Below are 18,897 nucleotides of genomic sequence, written 5' to 3' on the forward strand. Positions count from 1 at the left end.
TACCGACAAAAATGAAAATAATTGCATATTTATTTCCAATCATTAAAATTGAAACAAAATAAAAAGTTCAGGTTATATTTGTTTTTAACGTTATGCCTGTTTTCGTTTCTTACACTTAAATGTAGGCCTTTGTAAGAAAACGATTTTTTTCGACGAATTAATTAATGATGTGGCACCGCGCAAAGACATATCGTTCTATTTGGAATTACCCCGATATTTTGGTTTAAAAAAGTGCAAAATGTCTTCGGCGCTTTGAGTCCATGTTAAATGTAATGTGAAGGAGACGGTGTGAAATCTGACTAGACTGCAGTAAACAGGCTCCTCTGATGTGATTATTCTGTCTAATAAAGGCAAGATGGGAGAGATCTTGCTGCGTTTTCACAGTGACTTCTGCTTTGTCTTTTGAAAAGTGGCGTCTACAAGTCTGACTCACAGAGTTACTGATTTGCAGGCTGCATGTTAAGGTAGTCCATGTAAGTGATTTCCACGGGCATGGCACTAAAGGCGAACAAATCGTTGACAAAGGAGTAGCTTTTCGATTCAATAGCGTCGTTAGGACAACCGAAAAGTATTCCTCAGATAATAAGTTCTACTTCAAAGCGTCTCTCATTCAACTGTGACTGCTTCAGCTCTTTTATGAAGTTCCCCTCTTTCACACCGAGCGAACTATCTCTTTGATTATTTTTCATCGTGTTTATTTTGTCCCATTCACAGGGCACTTGTTTTTTAAATAAATAAAAGATCGTTCTTTTACATGGCAAATAATACATTGTGCACAAAAGATGGGTATCGCGACGGCGCTTGTTTCAAATTAAACCTGAACATACCCTTGGGATTTAAAAAGGGTTGGGAACAAAATATGAGAGATTCAGATGAAATGCAAATCGACTACGGTAACGTGGCATGAAACCAAGGTCAGCGCAACTGTATCTTAATAGAGCGTCTCTAGCTGAACCGGGCTGATTTTGGTGCTTCCGTGTTTCGTCGAATGTGCACGAAGGAGGAAGGAGTCCCGACTTTTTTAAAGGTGCACTTGAACTTCCCACCATTTATGAAACAACGTGCGTAAAGGCAACGTACGCCATCGTTCTTAATGCTCCGCACCTTCTGTTGCGCTAAACTAAGGCACAGTCTTGTTAGGGCGCCGACGACTACAGTTTTGTACCTGTCCACTTGCGCTAAATAACACGGGGCTGTTTGAAAAGCATTACAAATGCGGTTTTTTTTTTCATTTCGAGATTCTGTAGTTCAACTGATACATAAAATAGCCTATAAGACAGGACGCTTTAAAAGTACAAATATAAAAACCGCGTTTCGCTTGTCTTTAGTCACAGTTGAGTGGAAACGCAATACATAAGAATTGCGGCCCATATCAGGATTCGTGGGCCAAGCTGCTCTCTTTGATGAGCACCTATTTATGCCCAGTTTAGGGGTTTTTCTACAAGACATATTCAAATGTTAGCGTCTCAGTTGCCAATCGCCATAGAAATCCTAACGTACCATGAAGACCGTCAAAGTGGGCCGACTTTCCGCTCTGAAGCAGATCGCTTTGAAGTGATGCAGGACTTGCGTTGGTCAATTTTGATTCTGTACTCTGGACAAGGGACAAAATTTCCCTTTATTGTCAGAAATCCTTTGTGTTTTACATTCCCCATGACTGATTCGTGTGTTGGTGACTGTGTTGCCCGCCTTTTATAAGCGACACTACTGGTCTGTTATGGGCTTTCCCATTAGGAACGAAGAATAGCTAGTTACTTAAGAGCAAATTTTACTTAACAAACATTTATTTAACTCCTAGACAATTATACTCTATTCCTGTAATCTGTACAGACTAAGCAATCTATACTCAAGTCTCTTTAATGCTTGTATACCCGTGTCTTATAAACTATAGCAAATCGCCTATCATATTTTGCCATTGACATAATAGACTGCATTCCGACTTTTATAGCGTATTGATAATCGTTATTTATCGTTAATACGTTTTAGTAGTAATAAATTAACGTGCTTGTTTGATTTAAAATAAGATATGCGAGGATATCAAACTGAATGTCTAACAAAAAGAAAAACATACATGTCCTGTTTTTTTATTCAAGTCCATAAATTTATACATATCAATTTCGTCATTAAACATTAAAAACATTAAAGATCTTCACAATCCTTTTTCACGTCTCACCCACCACAGTCAACGGCACCATGCACCTCAACAGAAAGACACAGTTACTACACAGGGCATGCGAGGGATTTTTCACATTACACAGTCTATTCAAGTAAAAGCTTTTACATAACACCATAAAAATCACTACATTTCACCAAAATTAATCATATTATTCTTTGGTGTATCTGTAATTTCAGACCAACATTAATACCAGCAAATAAATTACAATGTACAAAACTCGTTGGGACGGTACCACAACATTCACAAGCATCAATACTATTAGCCTTTTTTACAAATCAGGAATAGGCCTGTCAATTTTACATTATTTAGGGTCTCGAAGGACATATTCATACTCTTAAATCAGAGTTACATTGGCTTTTGCATAAAATATAGTTTTAAATAGTCCTTAAATATCACAAAATTGCCCCAACCACAGTTATTGTATAAACAAGTACTCAAACATATTTAGAATAAACAATTTTCCCTTGACACTGACATGATACAACTGATAAGCCTACTTGAAAATGATTCTCACTGCAAAACATTTGGAATGTTTACATAACACTTGGAAAGAACAGTTGTCCCTCAGACATTCGACGTCAGTACATCACTATAAAAGACCTCTGGGGGGAAGGTAAGCTATATAAAACCGTTGACTCATTGATACAAACACATCAATTAACTCTTATTGTTTCAAACAAACAATGTTGATGTCACATAATAGACTGGATATGACTTAATCAACTAAGACCGGACCATGAATGCGGAAACTTGCAGCTCATGATCAGCGTTTTGTATGATCCCGTGTTTTGTTGATGAAATGATTCTGACTTTCAATCAGGCTTCACTCCGTTAACTCTCTGACATTGAATCTTTGTTTTCCAAAACGTCGAGTCCACTTAGTTGCAGTAGTTATGGCCAGCTATGACTGTGTTGATCAAAATGTAATGCTGTGTGGGGGAACACATTTGACATGAAAGCATTACGCACATCTTAAGGGCAAAGGGTAGCTATTGAGGGCAGATGCTCTCCACCGTCTGACAACCTCTGTGCTGTTTTGTGTCTTTCCACTAGCCTGGTGCACTTAGGAGTAGGCTACTGTGCATCAAGCACCTTTATAAAAACAGTGGGGGACAGTACAACATAAATATATTCCTTGGGCGTTCACATCAGAGCATTGTCCTTGGGTCCGAATGTCTGAAAGAGTCCTCGTCATCAGATTCTGATGTCGGCACGTCACTGGAAGGTGTGTGCAGATTGTTGGGGACGGCACTCCCTTGGCACACGTACCACTCGTTGAGGTTGGTAACCTGAGGCGAAAGGTTCGTGGAGCGGTTCCTGTGGGACTCGGAGGTCGGTGAGAGGGTGTCGCCGAGCGAAGCGGACGACGAGTGGTACGCTGCCCCCGAATTGGATGGTGGGGGTGGAGGAGACTTGCAGTGCACCTTCATGTGCTTCCGTAAGGAGCTGGGGTGCGTGTAGGACTTGTCACAGCCTCTGACTTTGCAGTAGTAAGGCTTGTCACTCGTGTGGACATGGGAGTGCTTCTTCCTGTCGCTGCTATTGGCAAATTTTCTATCGCAGCCATCGAACTCGCATTTGAAGGGCTTCTCACCTGCAAAAGAAAAAAATCAGAATAATTTTAATAATATTAATTGAATATTCATATTCATTAGCGATCCCTCGGGCATATGGTAATGCAGTGCTCCGGTAATCAGGGGATAATGTTTGGAAATGAGAATAGCAATTAGTAAATGTTCAGTAATTATTTATTTAAAATGAAGGCCTATACGCCATGCACACATCTTCTGAGGCTACAGTAGCCAACTAAACATGCAATAACACACCACATGAGCTACTCGACCACACGAGCTGGGACACATTACTTTGTATTATGGCAGTGACTAACCTGGACTTACCAGAAACAGGATTTATTTTTTTCAATGTAAATATCAGCACAGTCAGCAATACTGAGCTAAACTTTAACTGCAGTTAACACAATAGGATATGCTCTTAACTGTACGAAACTTAAACTATGGGCCAAAGAATGTTACAAGGATACACCACAAGCATATAATACATATTAGATGTTATTTTTGTTTTTCACATGTGGCCTGGGTACATTGTAGCCTATATGCACCTCAAAAATCGTCAAAGGACGTGTTCCCAGCGTAGAAAGGATGAAAAACAGAACAAATGTCTCTCTCTGACGTCTCTACTCCACACATACATTATACAATTCGTGTTAGGATTACAAGGCTTGTTATTAGCAATAAAAACCTCGGCTAACATGGCGGGCCCAGCGGGCCCGCTTAACGGGACTATGGTGTAGCCCTGACTATTTCCGTAGGCACCAAACAAGAACATATTTACGCTGTTCGTTTCCTTTCCAGAATTCCCCACAAGTATAGAGAAAACACAGTAAGGAAAGTAAGCCTGCTGTCTTTATAAAGACTGCCTTAAAAAAAAAAAACAACAGCAAAGAAGCCCAAATAAATGCGCACTTTCTGCATATACTGCTCAGCCACAGAAGCTCTGTCAGTGGGCTACTATGTTGACAACACGGACAACACGCGTTTGGCGAACGTTGGTATATTTGGCCTGCACTGACTCATAGGCTTGGGGCCGAAAACAAACCTTCCTTAAAATAGTCCCACGTAACAGCCGTGGTTAACGATACAACTGAAAGCAGTTCACGGCTTATATGCATGCGATACGCGTAGACGTAAAGTAAATAAGAACCCATTCGTGCTTCAGCCGTTTACTTTGTTTCAAACAAAGTGGGTTGCAGGGTTCCTCTATGTGTCGATGAATGCATCAAAAGCACAAGATTGTCGAGGAAGTCGAGTTACATTCCAAAATGCGCAGCACAGGCATCCTGGGTTAGATGTTCTGGGGGAAAACAACTGACTCCGTCAATAAGCAGCCTGCTCGGCTAGGCACACCACAAACCACTGCACGGAAATCCTGTTTACAGTATAGATTCTCGTATGACCAAATGCACAGTCTATATTTTCACCAGCTCTCCTACATAGGCTCGCGTAAAATACGACACGAAAGAAAGAGTTTGTTCAGGACGAATGGGTAACTGTTTAAAGTCATGAGCCTTACTTACGTGATACACACGGGCAACTCACGACTACAACACAGACTTTTATTTCCGAAATACAAATGGCTATTGCCTCATAACCTTTTTTTTTTTCCCGCGCTCAAGTTATTTATTTGTGTTTTACTGACCTGTGTGAGTCCTCTTGTGAATCTTAAGGTTTTCCGAGCGGGCGAACACTTTTCCGCAACCGGGAAAAGGACAAGGAAACGGCTTCTCTCCCGTGTGAACTCGGATGTGATTGATCAATTTATACTTCGCTTTAAACGCTTTGCCCTCGCGCGGACATTCCTCCCAGAAGCAGACGTGGTGGCTCTGCTCGGGTCCCCCGACGTGTTCCACGGTGACATGGTTCACCAGCTCGTGCATGGTGCTGAAAGTTTTGGAGCACGGTTTCTTCGACGTTTGCTCCTGGTCAATCCATTTGCAGATTAACTCTTGCTTGATGGGCTGCCTCATGTATCTCAAAAACGCCCCCGTGGCTCCGTGAGGAGCTGAAGTGATGTTCACATTTAAGTTCATGGAGTTGTAGCTGTGGAGTGAGGAAGGTCCATAGTGTTCGGGCCTGTGGCCGAAATGTTCTGGCCTGCCGTAGATGTCCCCCGGTAGACCCAGGCGCATCTGTCCGTTGAGAGCATGGTGATGAGCACCCGGGGCCGTTTGGTCGTGAAGTCCACCAAAAAGTGGATGGGCACCACCTTCCGTGTGCCCGTAAGCACCTGTTGGGGAAATGAACATGCCATGGTGATGAGGGGAGGAGGCGGAACTATGCTGGTCGCCAAGTGCATGCATAGCAGAGGCTGAGAGCTCTCTCCTGAGGATAAAGTCCCTGCTGGTTGCGTAGCCTGAGTGGGGGTGAGCCACGGGGAAACCAACTGTGGTCTGAGAAGAAGTGAAAGATGCCGCGGTCTGGGCTTCGGGGTGGCTTTGAATGTGCTGAGATGGACTAAGTTTGAGAGCATTTGTCTGTGCCATGTGCTCGGGTCCGAGTGGAGTGAGAGCCACTCCGGGGTCGTTGCCCATCTCCCCAGGGTGGAGGTGGGCATGGTGGGAGTGAGGGTGATGCCCCCCTATCCCTGGGAAGCCTGTCATATTCTGATGAGGAAGGGGTTGAGTCGCTGCCAAATCCGCTAATCTTATCGCCGAATTCCTCTTGCTCAAAGGGGGCTCCATAACTACGCTGTCATGTCCACACTCACTGCTATTGTTTTTTTTCCCCACTACACGCCTTTTAAAACATTAAAATATACGTATAAAGCCGTCTATATAACTTCTTTTGTCCTGCCTCTAACTCTGCTTGCTCCTTTTCCCACTCTGTCCTCAAGCGATTGGCAGAACATACAACAGTTGGAGGACACAGTGGGGAATACAGTTTAGAAATGGCACTGCGGGTATTGGACAGATTTTGGTGACTGGCAGTTAAGAGAACGAAGCGATTGGCTGTCTTTCAGCGCATAAGCTCAGCGGGGTTCCGCCCCCTCACTCTCTTCATCGCTGTTGACTCAAAAAAAGTTGTAGTCGCAAACTTAGAGGCAAATTTGTTTATAGGCTCTGTTTACCTGGACATGCACATGTGGATAAACGTTTTTTTAAGCACAAATACAAATGGACTTTTTCATATATATATATATATATATTCACATTCTTTGGACGCATTTTAACTTTCAAGCATTTACGTACAAATGATTTCTTTCGCTACACCGACGATTGTACTCGGAAATAGAAATAGTGTTAAATTACACTTTATCTGATATTTAATCTGAACCTTTTATATAAAAAGGTTAAACACAACTCTTTGTTCACCACCGCAGTAATAACGGAACTTGGCTATATTTAACATTTTAGCCATTATCTCTAGACATTTCACATTCTTATCTCTTTTGTAATGAGACTAGGCTAAATACTATTTCATCACTACAAATTTGCTATACAAAAACGTGAACAACACAAACATAACCAAAGCTGCCAGGTTTTCTTTTATTTAAAGTACAATAAGGATTTCATTTATATATTTGTAATTCGTCACCAAAATCATTGCGCTTTGATGTACTAATAAGTGTATCTGTATGATAAAAAAGCAATCAATGTAGTCAATGATTCAATGATAAAAGAAGAATACCAAATATACTAGATAAATAACAGATAAATAAAGAAAATATTTTTTTTCTAATTTAATTATATCTAACATTTAGCCCAATCATAATGTAATAAACATGTATTCCCTGCTTTCTTGTAAATCAATTAACCCTTAAATAAACAAATATATTAAGTACATTAAAACAGTCATAACAATTGAAACATTTAGCCCCTTTAAGAGCAGAAATATTTAACATTCTCTAAATTTTAACCATAATTAACCATATTCTACAAGCGGTAAAATAACGTAACAGTAAAATGGTTTATTCTCTGGAGAAAGTCAAATTTCCAGATATTTTATACATATTGTATCATCTCTCTCTCTCTCTCTCTCTCTCTCTCTCTCTCTCTCTCTCTCTCTCACTCTCTCTCCGTGTGCGTGTGCTCATGTGTGGGTGTGTGCGCGCGCTCGCGCGCGTGCGAGTGTGTGCGTATGCGTGTGTGGGTGTGTATCTCGAACTTTATGATACAAGTCCACGCCCTTTTAAGGTTTCTGTTAAACACAGCAGGACATGTATCTGTCATCGATTTAATGTCTTCATTCAAAATCATCTTTAAAAGTGATTAATGTTGGTAGGCAGGATAGAATTATGGCTAGGACTTTGGTTACCTATCCTATGTCAAGACTTTTTCCTTGTAGATCTCACGATTCCATGTGGTGACACTTTAAAATGAATATTGTTTTTGTCTTAAAATCAGACACTGAATAAGCACACGAACATTTGTGAACAATTAAACTACATCTCTGGTAAATGTACACCATATGGGTTAATTTAACACTAGTGAGTTTTTCTTAATATTTAAATTATTTTAAGCCAATTGGTTTAACATTTAGATTTACATACAAACGAAACTAAAATACAATTAATTTATTATTAGTCATTAAAATGTAATATTATCAATATTATCAAATTATTTTGCAGCAAACGTTTTTAGTCGTTATACGCTTAAGACTGTGTTAGCTGTTTTAAAGATGTAGATATCTTGTCATTTCCTCTATTCAGTCATACATTTTATCAGTGTCAGAGGTCCGATATATTGCACAGGATAATAACGTACACCGACTGCTGCGTCATCGTCTGTCTGCTCATCATTACTGAGCAACAATTATCTTGACAAGTATAAAGAAATAATAAAGTCAGCGCGCACCATTTAACTTGATACTGTGGTTCCACTGGTAGTTGCTGTATATGTTTCCAAAACCTCAAAATTATATATATTCAAGAATATACACACACACACACACACACACACACACACACACACACACACACACACACACATATATATATATATATATATATATATATATATATATATATATATATGCTTTTTGAATAAGCCTGAAAATAAAATTAGCTACACCAAGAATGGACTATTTAAAATTTAATACTGTTTGTTTACTGACAACATTTTCACTATATGAAAACTTTTACACAGAGGGGATTTGTTTTAACGGTTGTACTCCTTAAACAGTATGTTCATGGGGCAGCATATGTGGTCTTCACAGGTCGAAGGTCAAACACCCTTCAAAAACCCAAGGTCACTGAAAGTAAACAACAATAAGTCAACATATTGATAACGTCAAATCTGAGACAAATACCCTGTTGTTGTGGCTGAAGGCTTCCTGCCATGATCAATCCGCGTTTTCACTAGTGACATTTTCCCCTCATCACAGTAAGAGGTAAATGCTTATGGCAAACTGTTATGGAACTGCACTGTACACACCGTTAGACGGCAAACGAAGTTGCTCTGATCTAGCCTATAGGACTACACAAGCCACGGTGTTGGTTGGAGTTTAATCACTGTTTTGTTTAATTTTTATTCGCTATGCGTTTTAGAACTTTCCTTTCTCCCCGGCAAAGGTAAGGGAATTAACTCTAGGCTAGCCACGTGCCCCGAGCCAAATACCTTGTCCTTCGTTATTTTTCTTCTTTTCCCTGCCCATGACAAGGTGAAAGGTTTTGTGGTTTTCTTGAGAAATAAAGAACTTCTTAGAGGGGTCCGCAGACGTGACTTTGAACTTGGAACGGATCCTGTGTTTCCTGCGGAGAGGGTAGGAATAGTCTTGCAAGAATGGTACATAACGTTCACCACTCGTGGCTTTGAGATCAGGCGCGTACAATTCCCAAAGTTTTATACTTCTTTTATACGTGTTAGGAGGCACGGGGAGAGAAGAGAAAGTTTGTAGGGTGTTGGAACAGTACCTTGTGGAACATGGGTTCGATGAGTAAGTAAGCTGAACGGTACGACTGGTATTTTGCGCTGTGTGGGAGTCTTTAATCCTAAATACAACCATAAAGTGTTTATGCATATTGAACCTCTTAGTAGCGTTCTTACCCATACTCAAGATATCACTAGTCGAGAAGTGTCGTGACTTAATTTGGAAGAAGCGTTTGGTAGTGTCAGTGAATACAGAACGCGACAGTGATAGTTAATTCTGCCTGCAAAAGGCATATGATTTACTTAAAAATACTACGCTGACAGAAGATGTACACAATCGATGTATGACGTCATGTATTAAAGAAAACACATTTTTGAAATGCAGTTACTGCTTTTGGTATTCCATGTAAATGCAATTGTGGTTTGTGCGCGTTTGGTTAAAAGTATGAATACGATCATTTTGGTCTACCATTTTAACTAGAAAATTGGCTTTCAAACACATTTGATGCCCTGGTTAATTTAATGAATTCTATTACGGTAGAGCATATAATCCGTGCAATTACTTGTGTATTTTTAAAGTTTTTTTTTTCTTATGGTCCCGCGTTATTAAAGCTATTAGAGAAAATGGTATCTACAACACTATCAGTTGTCTATTAAATGAAATAATAGTTACCTAGGGACCACTAACGTAGTCTATATATGCAGTTGTAATAACGCTGATGAAGATTTCAGAATTACTTGTCCTGTCTATCTATGCGTATGCGTATTTATTTTTATTACCTTTCAGTAGTGACAATACTCGCAACAGTCTTAATTCAACGTGTCAGCGCAGCCGTAAAAGACTCCGTGCATATTGTACGTGAGCTACCGTTATAACAGGCCTAAAGCAAACGATATATTTATACCAACTAATCTACATGATGGCTGTTACTGTACGGATACTTACGTATAAAATGAGCCATGGCCCACTGCGAATGATCGGTTTTACGTGATTGTAGCAAGTTATTGCAGTATTGCCAGAATGTTGGATTACAGTTTTGTGCTATGCATTAATTAGATTTGCCTATAACCAAAATCTCCTTTGGTTCTAGTAAATAATTATATAAATGAGCATGCAAACGATTTTAACATTTTACTCCCGGTGGTGCAAGCAACTCCAACATATGACAATGCAGTCTATTACGCACACTCTACTCTCGATCATACATTGCTTTTGACGTTATAAACGCTATCGGAGTCTAATAAAACAATAGAAGCCTATATTAGTTTCCTTTCTTTCTGTCTGTCCTCAGAAAAGACTCACCGAGAAAAGTAGGCGGTAATTGTCGTTGGAAAATGGCGATGGGCTATTAGTCGCCGAAAGAGTACCTAGGATTGGAGGGACATATGGGATTGATGAGGCCCGGTAGCCAATGAGGCTGCGTCAAATGAATAACCGGGCTCCAGTTAAAGGGGGCGTAAGAGGACGTAGTGCCAGTCCACTGAGAAAGAGAGACCCTCCGAGATAAACACAGACGAGCGAAAGAAATAAACATTCCAATTCGAGATGCTTCAAGACCTCGAGGTGCGTTTACAGAAGACGCAGTAAGATATTCAGTCGTGTTTTTTTTTTCTTTCGTTTGATTCGAAAACCACAACACCGACTCATTTTGAACGGAAAGACGCAAGGAATCTTTTTCCTTCCTTTTACTGGGATTTTGAGTTACAAGTTATCCGCAAGAAAACAGACGAGCCGAGTAAGAAAGCTTCTGTTTTTTTTTTTTCTTCATGTGAGCGGATCAGAGCCTAGAAGTTCACCTCATGTCGTGTTTTAAAATCTGGAAGTTAATACTTCCGTAGCTTATTGCATTTTATTTTTGTTGCTTATATTACATCAATCTAGGCCGTTGTATACTGTACATTGCTTCAAGCTAAATTTATTTTAATTGCGAAATAATGTTACTGGACGCTGGTCACCAGTTCCCTGGGCTGGGAGTTGGAACATTTGCAAGGCATCACACAGCAAGCGATATGCAGGAAAGAGACTTGAGTTTAGCGCAAAACAGCTTCGTAGATACGGCGCACATGGGCGCTTTTAAACTGAACCACGATCTTTCTCCCGGACAGAGTTCTGCATTCACTTCTCAAGCACCCGGTTATCCCGCCGCGGCGTTGGGCGCGCACGCGGCTCATGTCACGTCGTACGCGAGTTCGCCGTTTAACTCAACACGGGACTTTCTCTTTCGCAGCCGAGGTTTCGGAGAATCGTCCCCGGCGAGCAGCCAGCATGCCATCTTCGGCCCCACTGCGGGGTCTCTTCATCATTCCCACGCAGACAGTCAAGGCCACATTCTGTTCCCTGGGATTCACGATCAGCATGGGTCCCACGGATCTCCAAACGTACTCAACGGGCAGATGCGACTTGGACTACCGGGTGAGGTTTTCGGGCGGTCAGATCAGTACCACCAGGTCTCCAGCCCTAGGACCGACCCCTACTCAGCTGCCCAACTGCACAACCAGTACAGCTCTATGAATATGAACATGGGGATGAACATGGCAGCTCATCACCACCACCCGGGTGCCTTCTTTCGTTACATGAGGCAGCAGTGCATCAAACAAGAACTCATCTGTAAGTGGATTGATCCGGAGCAACTGAGCAACCCCAAGAAGAGTTGCAATAAAACTTTTAGCACAATGCACGAGTTGGTCACCCACGTCTCAGTCGAGCACGTCGGTGGACCAGAGCAGAGCAACCACGTCTGCTTTTGGGAAGACTGTCCCCGGGAAAGCAAACCATTTAAAGCTAAATACAAACTGGTCAATCACATCCGCGTGCACACGGGAGAGAAACCTTTCCCCTGCCCTTTCCCTGGCTGCGGGAAAGTCTTCGCACGCTCAGAGAATTTGAAGATTCACAAGAGAACACACACAGGTAATTACGATTAATTCATTTATGGTTGTGTTCGTTACGTCGATGTGAAGCAAAGATGAACCGTTGCTTTCATTATTTGTCGGTTTAAAAGTGATTAAATTTTCACTAATTTTGTCATGGAAATGGTGCTATTTAAAATAGTTTAATTATGTGCATTGGGAGTTGGCGCGTATTAGACAGTTAAAGTCGAGGTTTAGATTGGGGGTCTTAGCAGATTTAGATTTTTAAAACGAGTCTACTGAAGATAACGGCCACCCTGCTTTCACGCCGGGAAGCGACCGTGGCCGGTCCTGTTCCGGATAAAAGTGGTGTTTTTCATCAGTGCGCTAAATGATGTAACAGGATGTCGAGGGTTTGTGCTTCATAAACTTTAAACGGGTCAAAGGCGACACAAGGGCTCCGTCCCGTTAGCGCATCGCGTGCGCAGAGGTGCAGTAAATCCCTTCAACCGGTTTAATGTCCGCGCGGACCAATGCTCGCGCAATGAGCTGGCTACGTCAGTATTTTGACTTTCAGTTGAGTGAATCTGTTAAGGTTTTTTTTTTTTCTTTCTTTTCTTTCTTTTCTTTTTTTGAAAACGCCCGCAGAGTGATCCCTGAAAATGATTTTTTTTTTACATTTGTGCCGAATTTTCACTTTTCTGTGGATGTGGTTTGAAGGCCTATTGTTTTCGTTAATAGTATGTTTGTTGCGACGTGTCAGACAAGTCACTGGGAGGATCTGAACCGATTTCCTGTTAGAATACACGGTTGTATCGAGCTTTAGTGGGTCGTGTTATACACATTTTTATGGTTTCTAAATATGGGGAAACTCTGGATATTTGTTAGCTTTTCCATAGTCCATGGCATTGTGATCTATCTATTTCGAGAAATGAAGACAAAATAAGCAGTGCTTAATATATATATATATTAATTGCCGCACAGATTTATGTTAACAATCTAAGCTGTTAACAAGCTAAGCATTTTTACATTTGCAGTCATAAATAATGTGACTTTATTTCAACAACGTTGCTATTAATTGGTCTAGTTGGGATAAGGGGCTGGTACCCCTCTCATTAGTAGCATGAAGGCAAACACCCTGAGTTTATGCGTTTAAATATAATTATCCACATCTAAGTTTAAAATAAGTTATAAAAACACGTTTGTATTGGTTTATAGACACACTATAGCATTTGACATAGTCTAATTATATGACAAACCGCTTCTTGGCACATATTGTTTGGCGCTGAATTAACTTATTATTTAATTCATTTATATGTTACTTTTGATATAGCCAGGCATTTAATACATAGCACTTATCTAATCAAATCAATCTTCTCCATGTTTTTTTCCTCCAGGGGAAAAACCATTTCAGTGTGAATTTGAAGGCTGCGACAGACGCTTTGCGAACAGCAGTGATCGAAAGAAACACATGCACGTTCACACTTCAGACAAACCGTATCTTTGCAAAATGTGTGACAAGTCATACACCCACCCCAGCTCTCTTCGAAAGCACATGAAGGTAATTCTAAAATGTGTAAAAGTTTCGGGTCTGTGATACTGTCATTGCTGTGATGTACAAGCTGTAAACCTTCATACAAACCTTAGATTCCGTTCGGGCTTTGCTCTGGTCCTTGCATGGCACTAAATGATGCTTTTTTTTCAGGTTCACGAATCATCACCGTCAGCGTCCGACTCGTCGCCGGCAGCCAGCTCCGGATACGAGTCGTCTACGCCCCCCGGTCTGGTGTCCCCCTCCACTGAGACCCAAAGCAACAACAATCTGTCGCCTTCGTCAGCGGTGCACAACTCCAACGGACACGGCACCCTGTCGTCCAATTTCAGCGAGTGGTATGTTTAGGACTGTGTCAGTCCAGAAACAATAACTTCACACACAACTCCTAAAAAACGGAGTCCAAATAAGACTTACACAACTGAATCTATACAAAACCGAACTACAATATTATGCGCTATCCCACCAGGAGTCATCCACATCAACCGAAGAAATGTGCACAAGATGCACTGCATATTTTGTAAATAATATACGCCTCTTTCCCAATGGTTGTAATAGATTTTGTCAGTTTTTGGTGTATAGATGTTGCTTCAATGGTAGGTATTTCTCTAACCGGACTTTTTAGTGCACATATTACGATAAAAGTTGTATTATGGTAATAAATATTGTGATCCCATTAAGGCAAATTGATTGTACGTAAACATCTATTAACTGGAAAGAGTGCCAAAGTCTACACTTTACGAAGACAGACACAATATTTGCTTGTGAATGTACATTTTAGTTTGCTGGGCTTAACTTGTGATGTTTTGTGCTTTGCAAGTTTGAATTGTGAAATATATTTGGAAGATTGTGAGGAAAATAAACGTCGTGCCGTTAAATTTTCTGTAACCACACCCTTCCTTTTGTAAATATCGAATGCCATATTTATCCATTTGTAATTAAATTATGGTATTTACTTGCTACAGATGAAACAATATTTATAAAGAATGTTTCTTTACTATAAATATGTACAATTATGAGCTGAGGGCAGGTGTTTTGTTATGTGTTTTTGTTGAAAGTTTAAGAGGTGTTTTCTCCATTATTGTGATAAAAAATTTTACTGCATACAAATATAATAAAATGTGGTGCAAGTGTTAAACTGTTTATAATTTCCTGTGCTCTTTTCTTCCTGTTTTGCCTTTGGACATTACATTTGGGCTCCGTTTGGTTTACTCAAGCGATTTGTGGCTATTTTGCTATTTGGTCAAATTTATCATAGTAGCCTAGAACTATTACTATACTTATAAATCGCATATAAATTTTGCGACTTCGTTTACAGTGTTTTCTCAACCTCGACGAATACAAGCTTGTGAGAGAATACTTAGTTTCCCCAAACCCCACCCTGTTCTAAAATAAATCAATCCATGTCAAAAACGTAACAACATACTTTATGTGCTTCCAGGAATAGAAAGCTCGCCGTCGTGGCTGTTTCACCGTTGTTACCGTTTATATTGGTAAGAATCTATCTATCAGCGCACGTTTGTCTATTTGGATGAGCACGAACCTGTTAAAGCTATAAAAAATGACGTAGTCATCCCCCCTCCCCCCACCGGACAATTTCTGGAATTTTGAAGACTGGATGGGGTCACATCCTTACCTTTGCGGTTGTGAACAAACGTAGTTTGATTCCAAGTGTCCATGAACTTGAACTTGACTAAACTTTGCAGGGCGTTAAGGCGCCCTTTTAAACAAACAGGCCTACTAAAACGCAATACGCGCTACCCTCTACTGGAAACACACCCGCCCCTTGCTCACGCACTTGCAGGTGAAAAGCAAGATTGTGAATTTCTGTAATTCGCTGTTTATACCTGAAAATGCTGATTCTTACGAGGAATCGGGATATAATTCAATACTTCAGGATTTGCATAGCCGAAGCTTAGGCGCACACATATAAGTGGTTGTTCAATGGCAAAGTAAGTAGTTATTCAATGAAGCAAATGTGCAAACGAGTTGCTCGCTTAACTCGAGTGCTTCCTCAGTTCGATACAGCAATTTTTTTTGGAATGACGTGCAACGCAAACGTGGTTGAAAGTGATTTACTAGGCCTCTTAGCAAACATCACATCACTGATATCTCCGCAAACTGAACAGTTTTTGAACAGAACTCTGCCTGGTATGAAAACACGACCTTTCAAAATATTGACAGAATTTGCTCACCATCAAACACAAGGACACAGGCTGTGTCTATAACCAGTAGCACAGAGCTCTACCACGATGAGATGTATATTTATGCCGGCAAAGGACGGGGTTGGGTGTTTCCCTGCAGCGAAATCACGACAAATGCCATCCGTTGAATTTCTGAGAAACCACAGCTACTGGTGTAGGGGGCATCAGGTGACCGGCCTATACAGATATAAATATATCATATAACGGTATAGCATGCCAACTCCCTTCCAGGTAGCCCACCTGACGACGCATTAACAGCAAGTGGCTGTTGGTACAGTGAAATCCCTTTTTGTCACGATGAATTAAATCTTACAGTTTTACTCACCTGAAATGAGAGAAGCACATGCATTCTCTATTTGAGCGGGGAACCTACACGTTGCAGGCCAGCCACCTTTTACTATAGCTGTCTTGACTGGATTATGTGTTGACCTGTTTGGGAGAGAATCGTATGACCTGTAGAGAGAGTGAAAGGTCAGTCTCACGCAGGGCGTCGATGCAGTTTCCTTCTCGTAGCATGCTGCTCTGTTATTGATCCGCGCAGAAAGATGTGGATGCAGAAATACAACTCTTCACGCGCCACAACTGTATGCTGTAGCTTTATCGTGCTTTTGAAAACATGTTGATCTTATCTGAACAAGATTTTGAAGGGTAATCTAACCGTTATTGTAATCTAACAGAATTATTATTCATAATTTTTATTAATCACATCACTTTGTAATGCTTTATATACACATATGTTATAAATCTAATGTTATAAATACAGTTACAAAGAAATATAAAATGACCGTGTGTTTTTATAGTATGGATAAATAAGGTATTTTGTTAGTGGTCGTCTCCGTTAATTTTTTCATTACGCGGAGACCATATTGTTGAATTCTGTTTACGTGGATTACTCGAGAACAAACTGGTCTCCTTGTATAGTACATTAGAGCAAGCGTACCTTCCATAAGCAGTGCGCTACAGTAGGATACACACAGCCACAGTACATTTATCACGATGCGTCACGAAGCACACGCATGCACGCACGCACGCACGCACGCACGCAAGCACACGCACGCACGCATATGTACGTAGGTTTTCGTTTAATTACAAAGTGATATGATTTTGAAGAACAGATTTAACTGCGCACAATATACAGAACATGTTTTTCTTTTCTATAATTATCCCTATATTATGTTTAGAATGTGCTTGGGAACATAAATGTTAAGTGGACCTGTACCGGATATGGAGGATATGTTCCTAATCATTAGAGTAATTAATGGCTTAATTTTCCACCGATTACATCCACACCTGCAAGAATATGCGCATACGTCCATGTGAAGAGCCCCCCACCCCCCACCTCACAATTACCCATACCACCACCACAAAATGATCACTCTATAATGTGCTCACAGAACGTGATCTCAAATCTGTATAGGGGGGATACCTCCTCGTAGCTCATAATGAAGGTATTTTAAAAATTGTAGATGTATTTAAGAGTAAAAAGCGTTTGTGACGCTGTATTGCGTTTTTAGGACTGTTTTTTTTTTGTTTTTTTGTTTTTTTTTAAAGTTATATATCTTTGCCTGTTTGGACGTGAACCCAGCAAATTGACAAATTATGGATCTTCAGCATCTAATACGTCATCATACCAGCTCGTACCATGGGGAAATGGCGAATTCTGCCATTTTCTTAGTAACCGCGTAAACATAATATATAAATATTTGGATTGAATAAATGGCTATGCAAAAACAAAACAAAACAAAATAAAACAAAACAAAAAAAACCAAACAACCCCCCCCCCCCCCCCCCCCCAACCGCTGCCTGGCCTGGCACCACTAATTTTAGAGCTTAGAACATTGTAACAAATACAAGGTTCAGCTTTATTAGTTGTCAGAGTGTAATCTTAATTATAAATTATGCATGAATATCTTTTGGAGTCTAAATGTTACGACATAAACAGAGAATTAAATAATAAATATGATACAATTTTAATACACACAGCTAGGTATAAACAAGAAAAAGGGTAGTCCGTTGTACATGGAAATATCTCTTTCACACAAACACACAAACTCGCAGGACACACACACACACATACACACCGGTACACAGTGTACAATTAAAATATGAAATTAATTCTTACCTCAGCCGCAGTAATAAATTACACACAAAAATACAGTACAGTAATAAAAAATTAGCAAACGTAAGAACAAGACGTGGTCTGTGCTTTGAAAATGATGCGATCGGCCTACGCAGTAAGTCTGTTTAGCCGTGACCTCCGGTAACCCGCTGCTTTTACGCTCAAGTGCGCTTCAGCCACAGTGTTCTGCAGCAGAGTCTCAGTGAGGAGCACGGATACAGAATACCCGTTAGGCCGTCCATCTCTCTTACGATACAGAATTATTTCCGTGTATGTGTAACTCTAACGAAATTTGTCAAGAAACAAACGAATGTGGCTCGTCTTTTAAATAAACATGCTTACTGTCATCTTGAACAACAGATTAGAAATCACTGGGGACAGGTTCGAGAGTTTCTTGTTGAGTTATCTCGCTGCTATTTTAGTGATACCCATTCGAGTTTGTGGTAAAATAAACATATATGCAATATGAAGCAAGCAAGCAAATAAACAAACAATCAATTAAATAAGAAACAATCAATGTAAGGTGATAATACACTACTTCATTTCCCATGTGACAGCTGGGTACCTTTTACTCAGTTTTGATGTTTCTTTTTGCTTATAAACGTCCATAAC

General features: G+C 40.4%; 2 protein-coding genes and 2 long non-coding RNA genes across 5 annotated transcripts; 1 reads left to right on the forward strand and 3 right to left on the reverse strand.

The window, feature by feature from the left end:
* Positions 1–2,068: 2,068 nt before the first annotated feature.
* zic5 (Zic family zinc finger 5) lies at positions 2,069–6,593 on the reverse strand. Its single transcript, XM_027001362.3, has 2 exons — positions 5,393–6,593; positions 2,069–3,770 (listed from the first exon to the last, which is right to left on the reverse strand). Exons 1-2 carry the CDS (start codon positions 6,432–6,434, stop codon positions 3,325–3,327), a joined length of 1,488 nt encoding a protein of 495 aa, XP_026857163.2. The 5' UTR covers positions 6,435–6,593; the 3' UTR covers positions 2,069–3,324.
* A 2,157-nt stretch (positions 6,594–8,750) lies between these two features.
* LOC113572084 (uncharacterized) lies at positions 8,751–10,859 on the reverse strand. Its single transcript, XR_004775615.2, has 4 exons — positions 10,507–10,859; positions 9,605–9,682; positions 9,309–9,442; positions 8,751–8,943 (listed from the first exon to the last, which is right to left on the reverse strand). It is a non-coding gene; the product is annotated as an uncharacterized LOC113572084 (long non-coding RNA).
* Positions 9,213–15,110, forward strand: zic2a (zic family member 2 (odd-paired homolog, Drosophila), a). 2 transcript variants are annotated; one of them, XM_035522879.2, is made up of 4 exons: positions 9,213–9,262; positions 11,789–12,471; positions 13,808–13,971; positions 14,116–15,110. In XM_035522879.2, exons 1-4 carry the CDS (start codon positions 9,228–9,230, stop codon positions 14,308–14,310), a joined length of 1,077 nt encoding a protein of 358 aa, XP_035378772.1. In that variant the 5' UTR covers positions 9,213–9,227; the 3' UTR covers positions 14,311–15,110. The 2 variants fall into 2 exon arrangements, with proteins under 2 accessions (XP_035378772.1, XP_026857164.1); XM_027001363.3 differs by lacking the exon at positions 9,213–9,262 and having other exon boundaries at positions 11,221–12,471.
* A 928-nt stretch (positions 15,111–16,038) lies between these two features.
* Positions 16,039–18,390, reverse strand: LOC113572031 (uncharacterized). Its single transcript, XR_003410058.3, has 3 exons — positions 18,289–18,390; positions 16,492–16,619; positions 16,039–16,343 (listed from the first exon to the last, which is right to left on the reverse strand). It is a non-coding gene; the product is annotated as an uncharacterized LOC113572031 (long non-coding RNA).
* Between the last annotated feature and the right edge of the window lie 507 nt (positions 18,391–18,897).

Source organism: Electrophorus electricus, chromosome 9 (genome assembly GCF_041902795.1).
Source record: "Electrophorus electricus isolate QZ-2024a chromosome 9, ASM4190279v1, whole genome shotgun sequence".
NCBI classification, from domain to species: domain Eukaryota; kingdom Metazoa; phylum Chordata; class Actinopteri; order Gymnotiformes; family Gymnotidae; genus Electrophorus; species Electrophorus electricus.

Excerpts from the sequence above, each read along its gene's own strand:
- zic2a (XM_027001363.3), top strand. The coding sequence starts at position 11,496 with ATGTTACTGGACGCTGGTCACCAGTTCCCTGGGCTGGGAGTTGGAACA. Across the intron at positions 12,472-13,807 it reads TCACAAGAGAACACACACAG|GGGAAAAACCATTTCAGTGT; the intron begins GTAATTACGATT and ends TTTTTCCTCCAG. Across the intron at positions 13,972-14,115 it reads CTCTTCGAAAGCACATGAAG|GTTCACGAATCATCACCGTC; the intron begins GTAATTCTAAAA and ends CTTTTTTTTCAG.
- zic5 (XM_027001362.3), bottom strand. The coding sequence starts at position 6,434 with ATGGAGCCCCCTTTGAGCAAGAGGAATTCGGCGATAAGATTAGCGGAT. Across the intron at positions 3,771-5,392 it reads TCACAAGAGGACTCACACAG|GTGAGAAGCCCTTCAAATGC; the intron begins GTCAGTAAAACA and ends TTTCTTTTGCAG.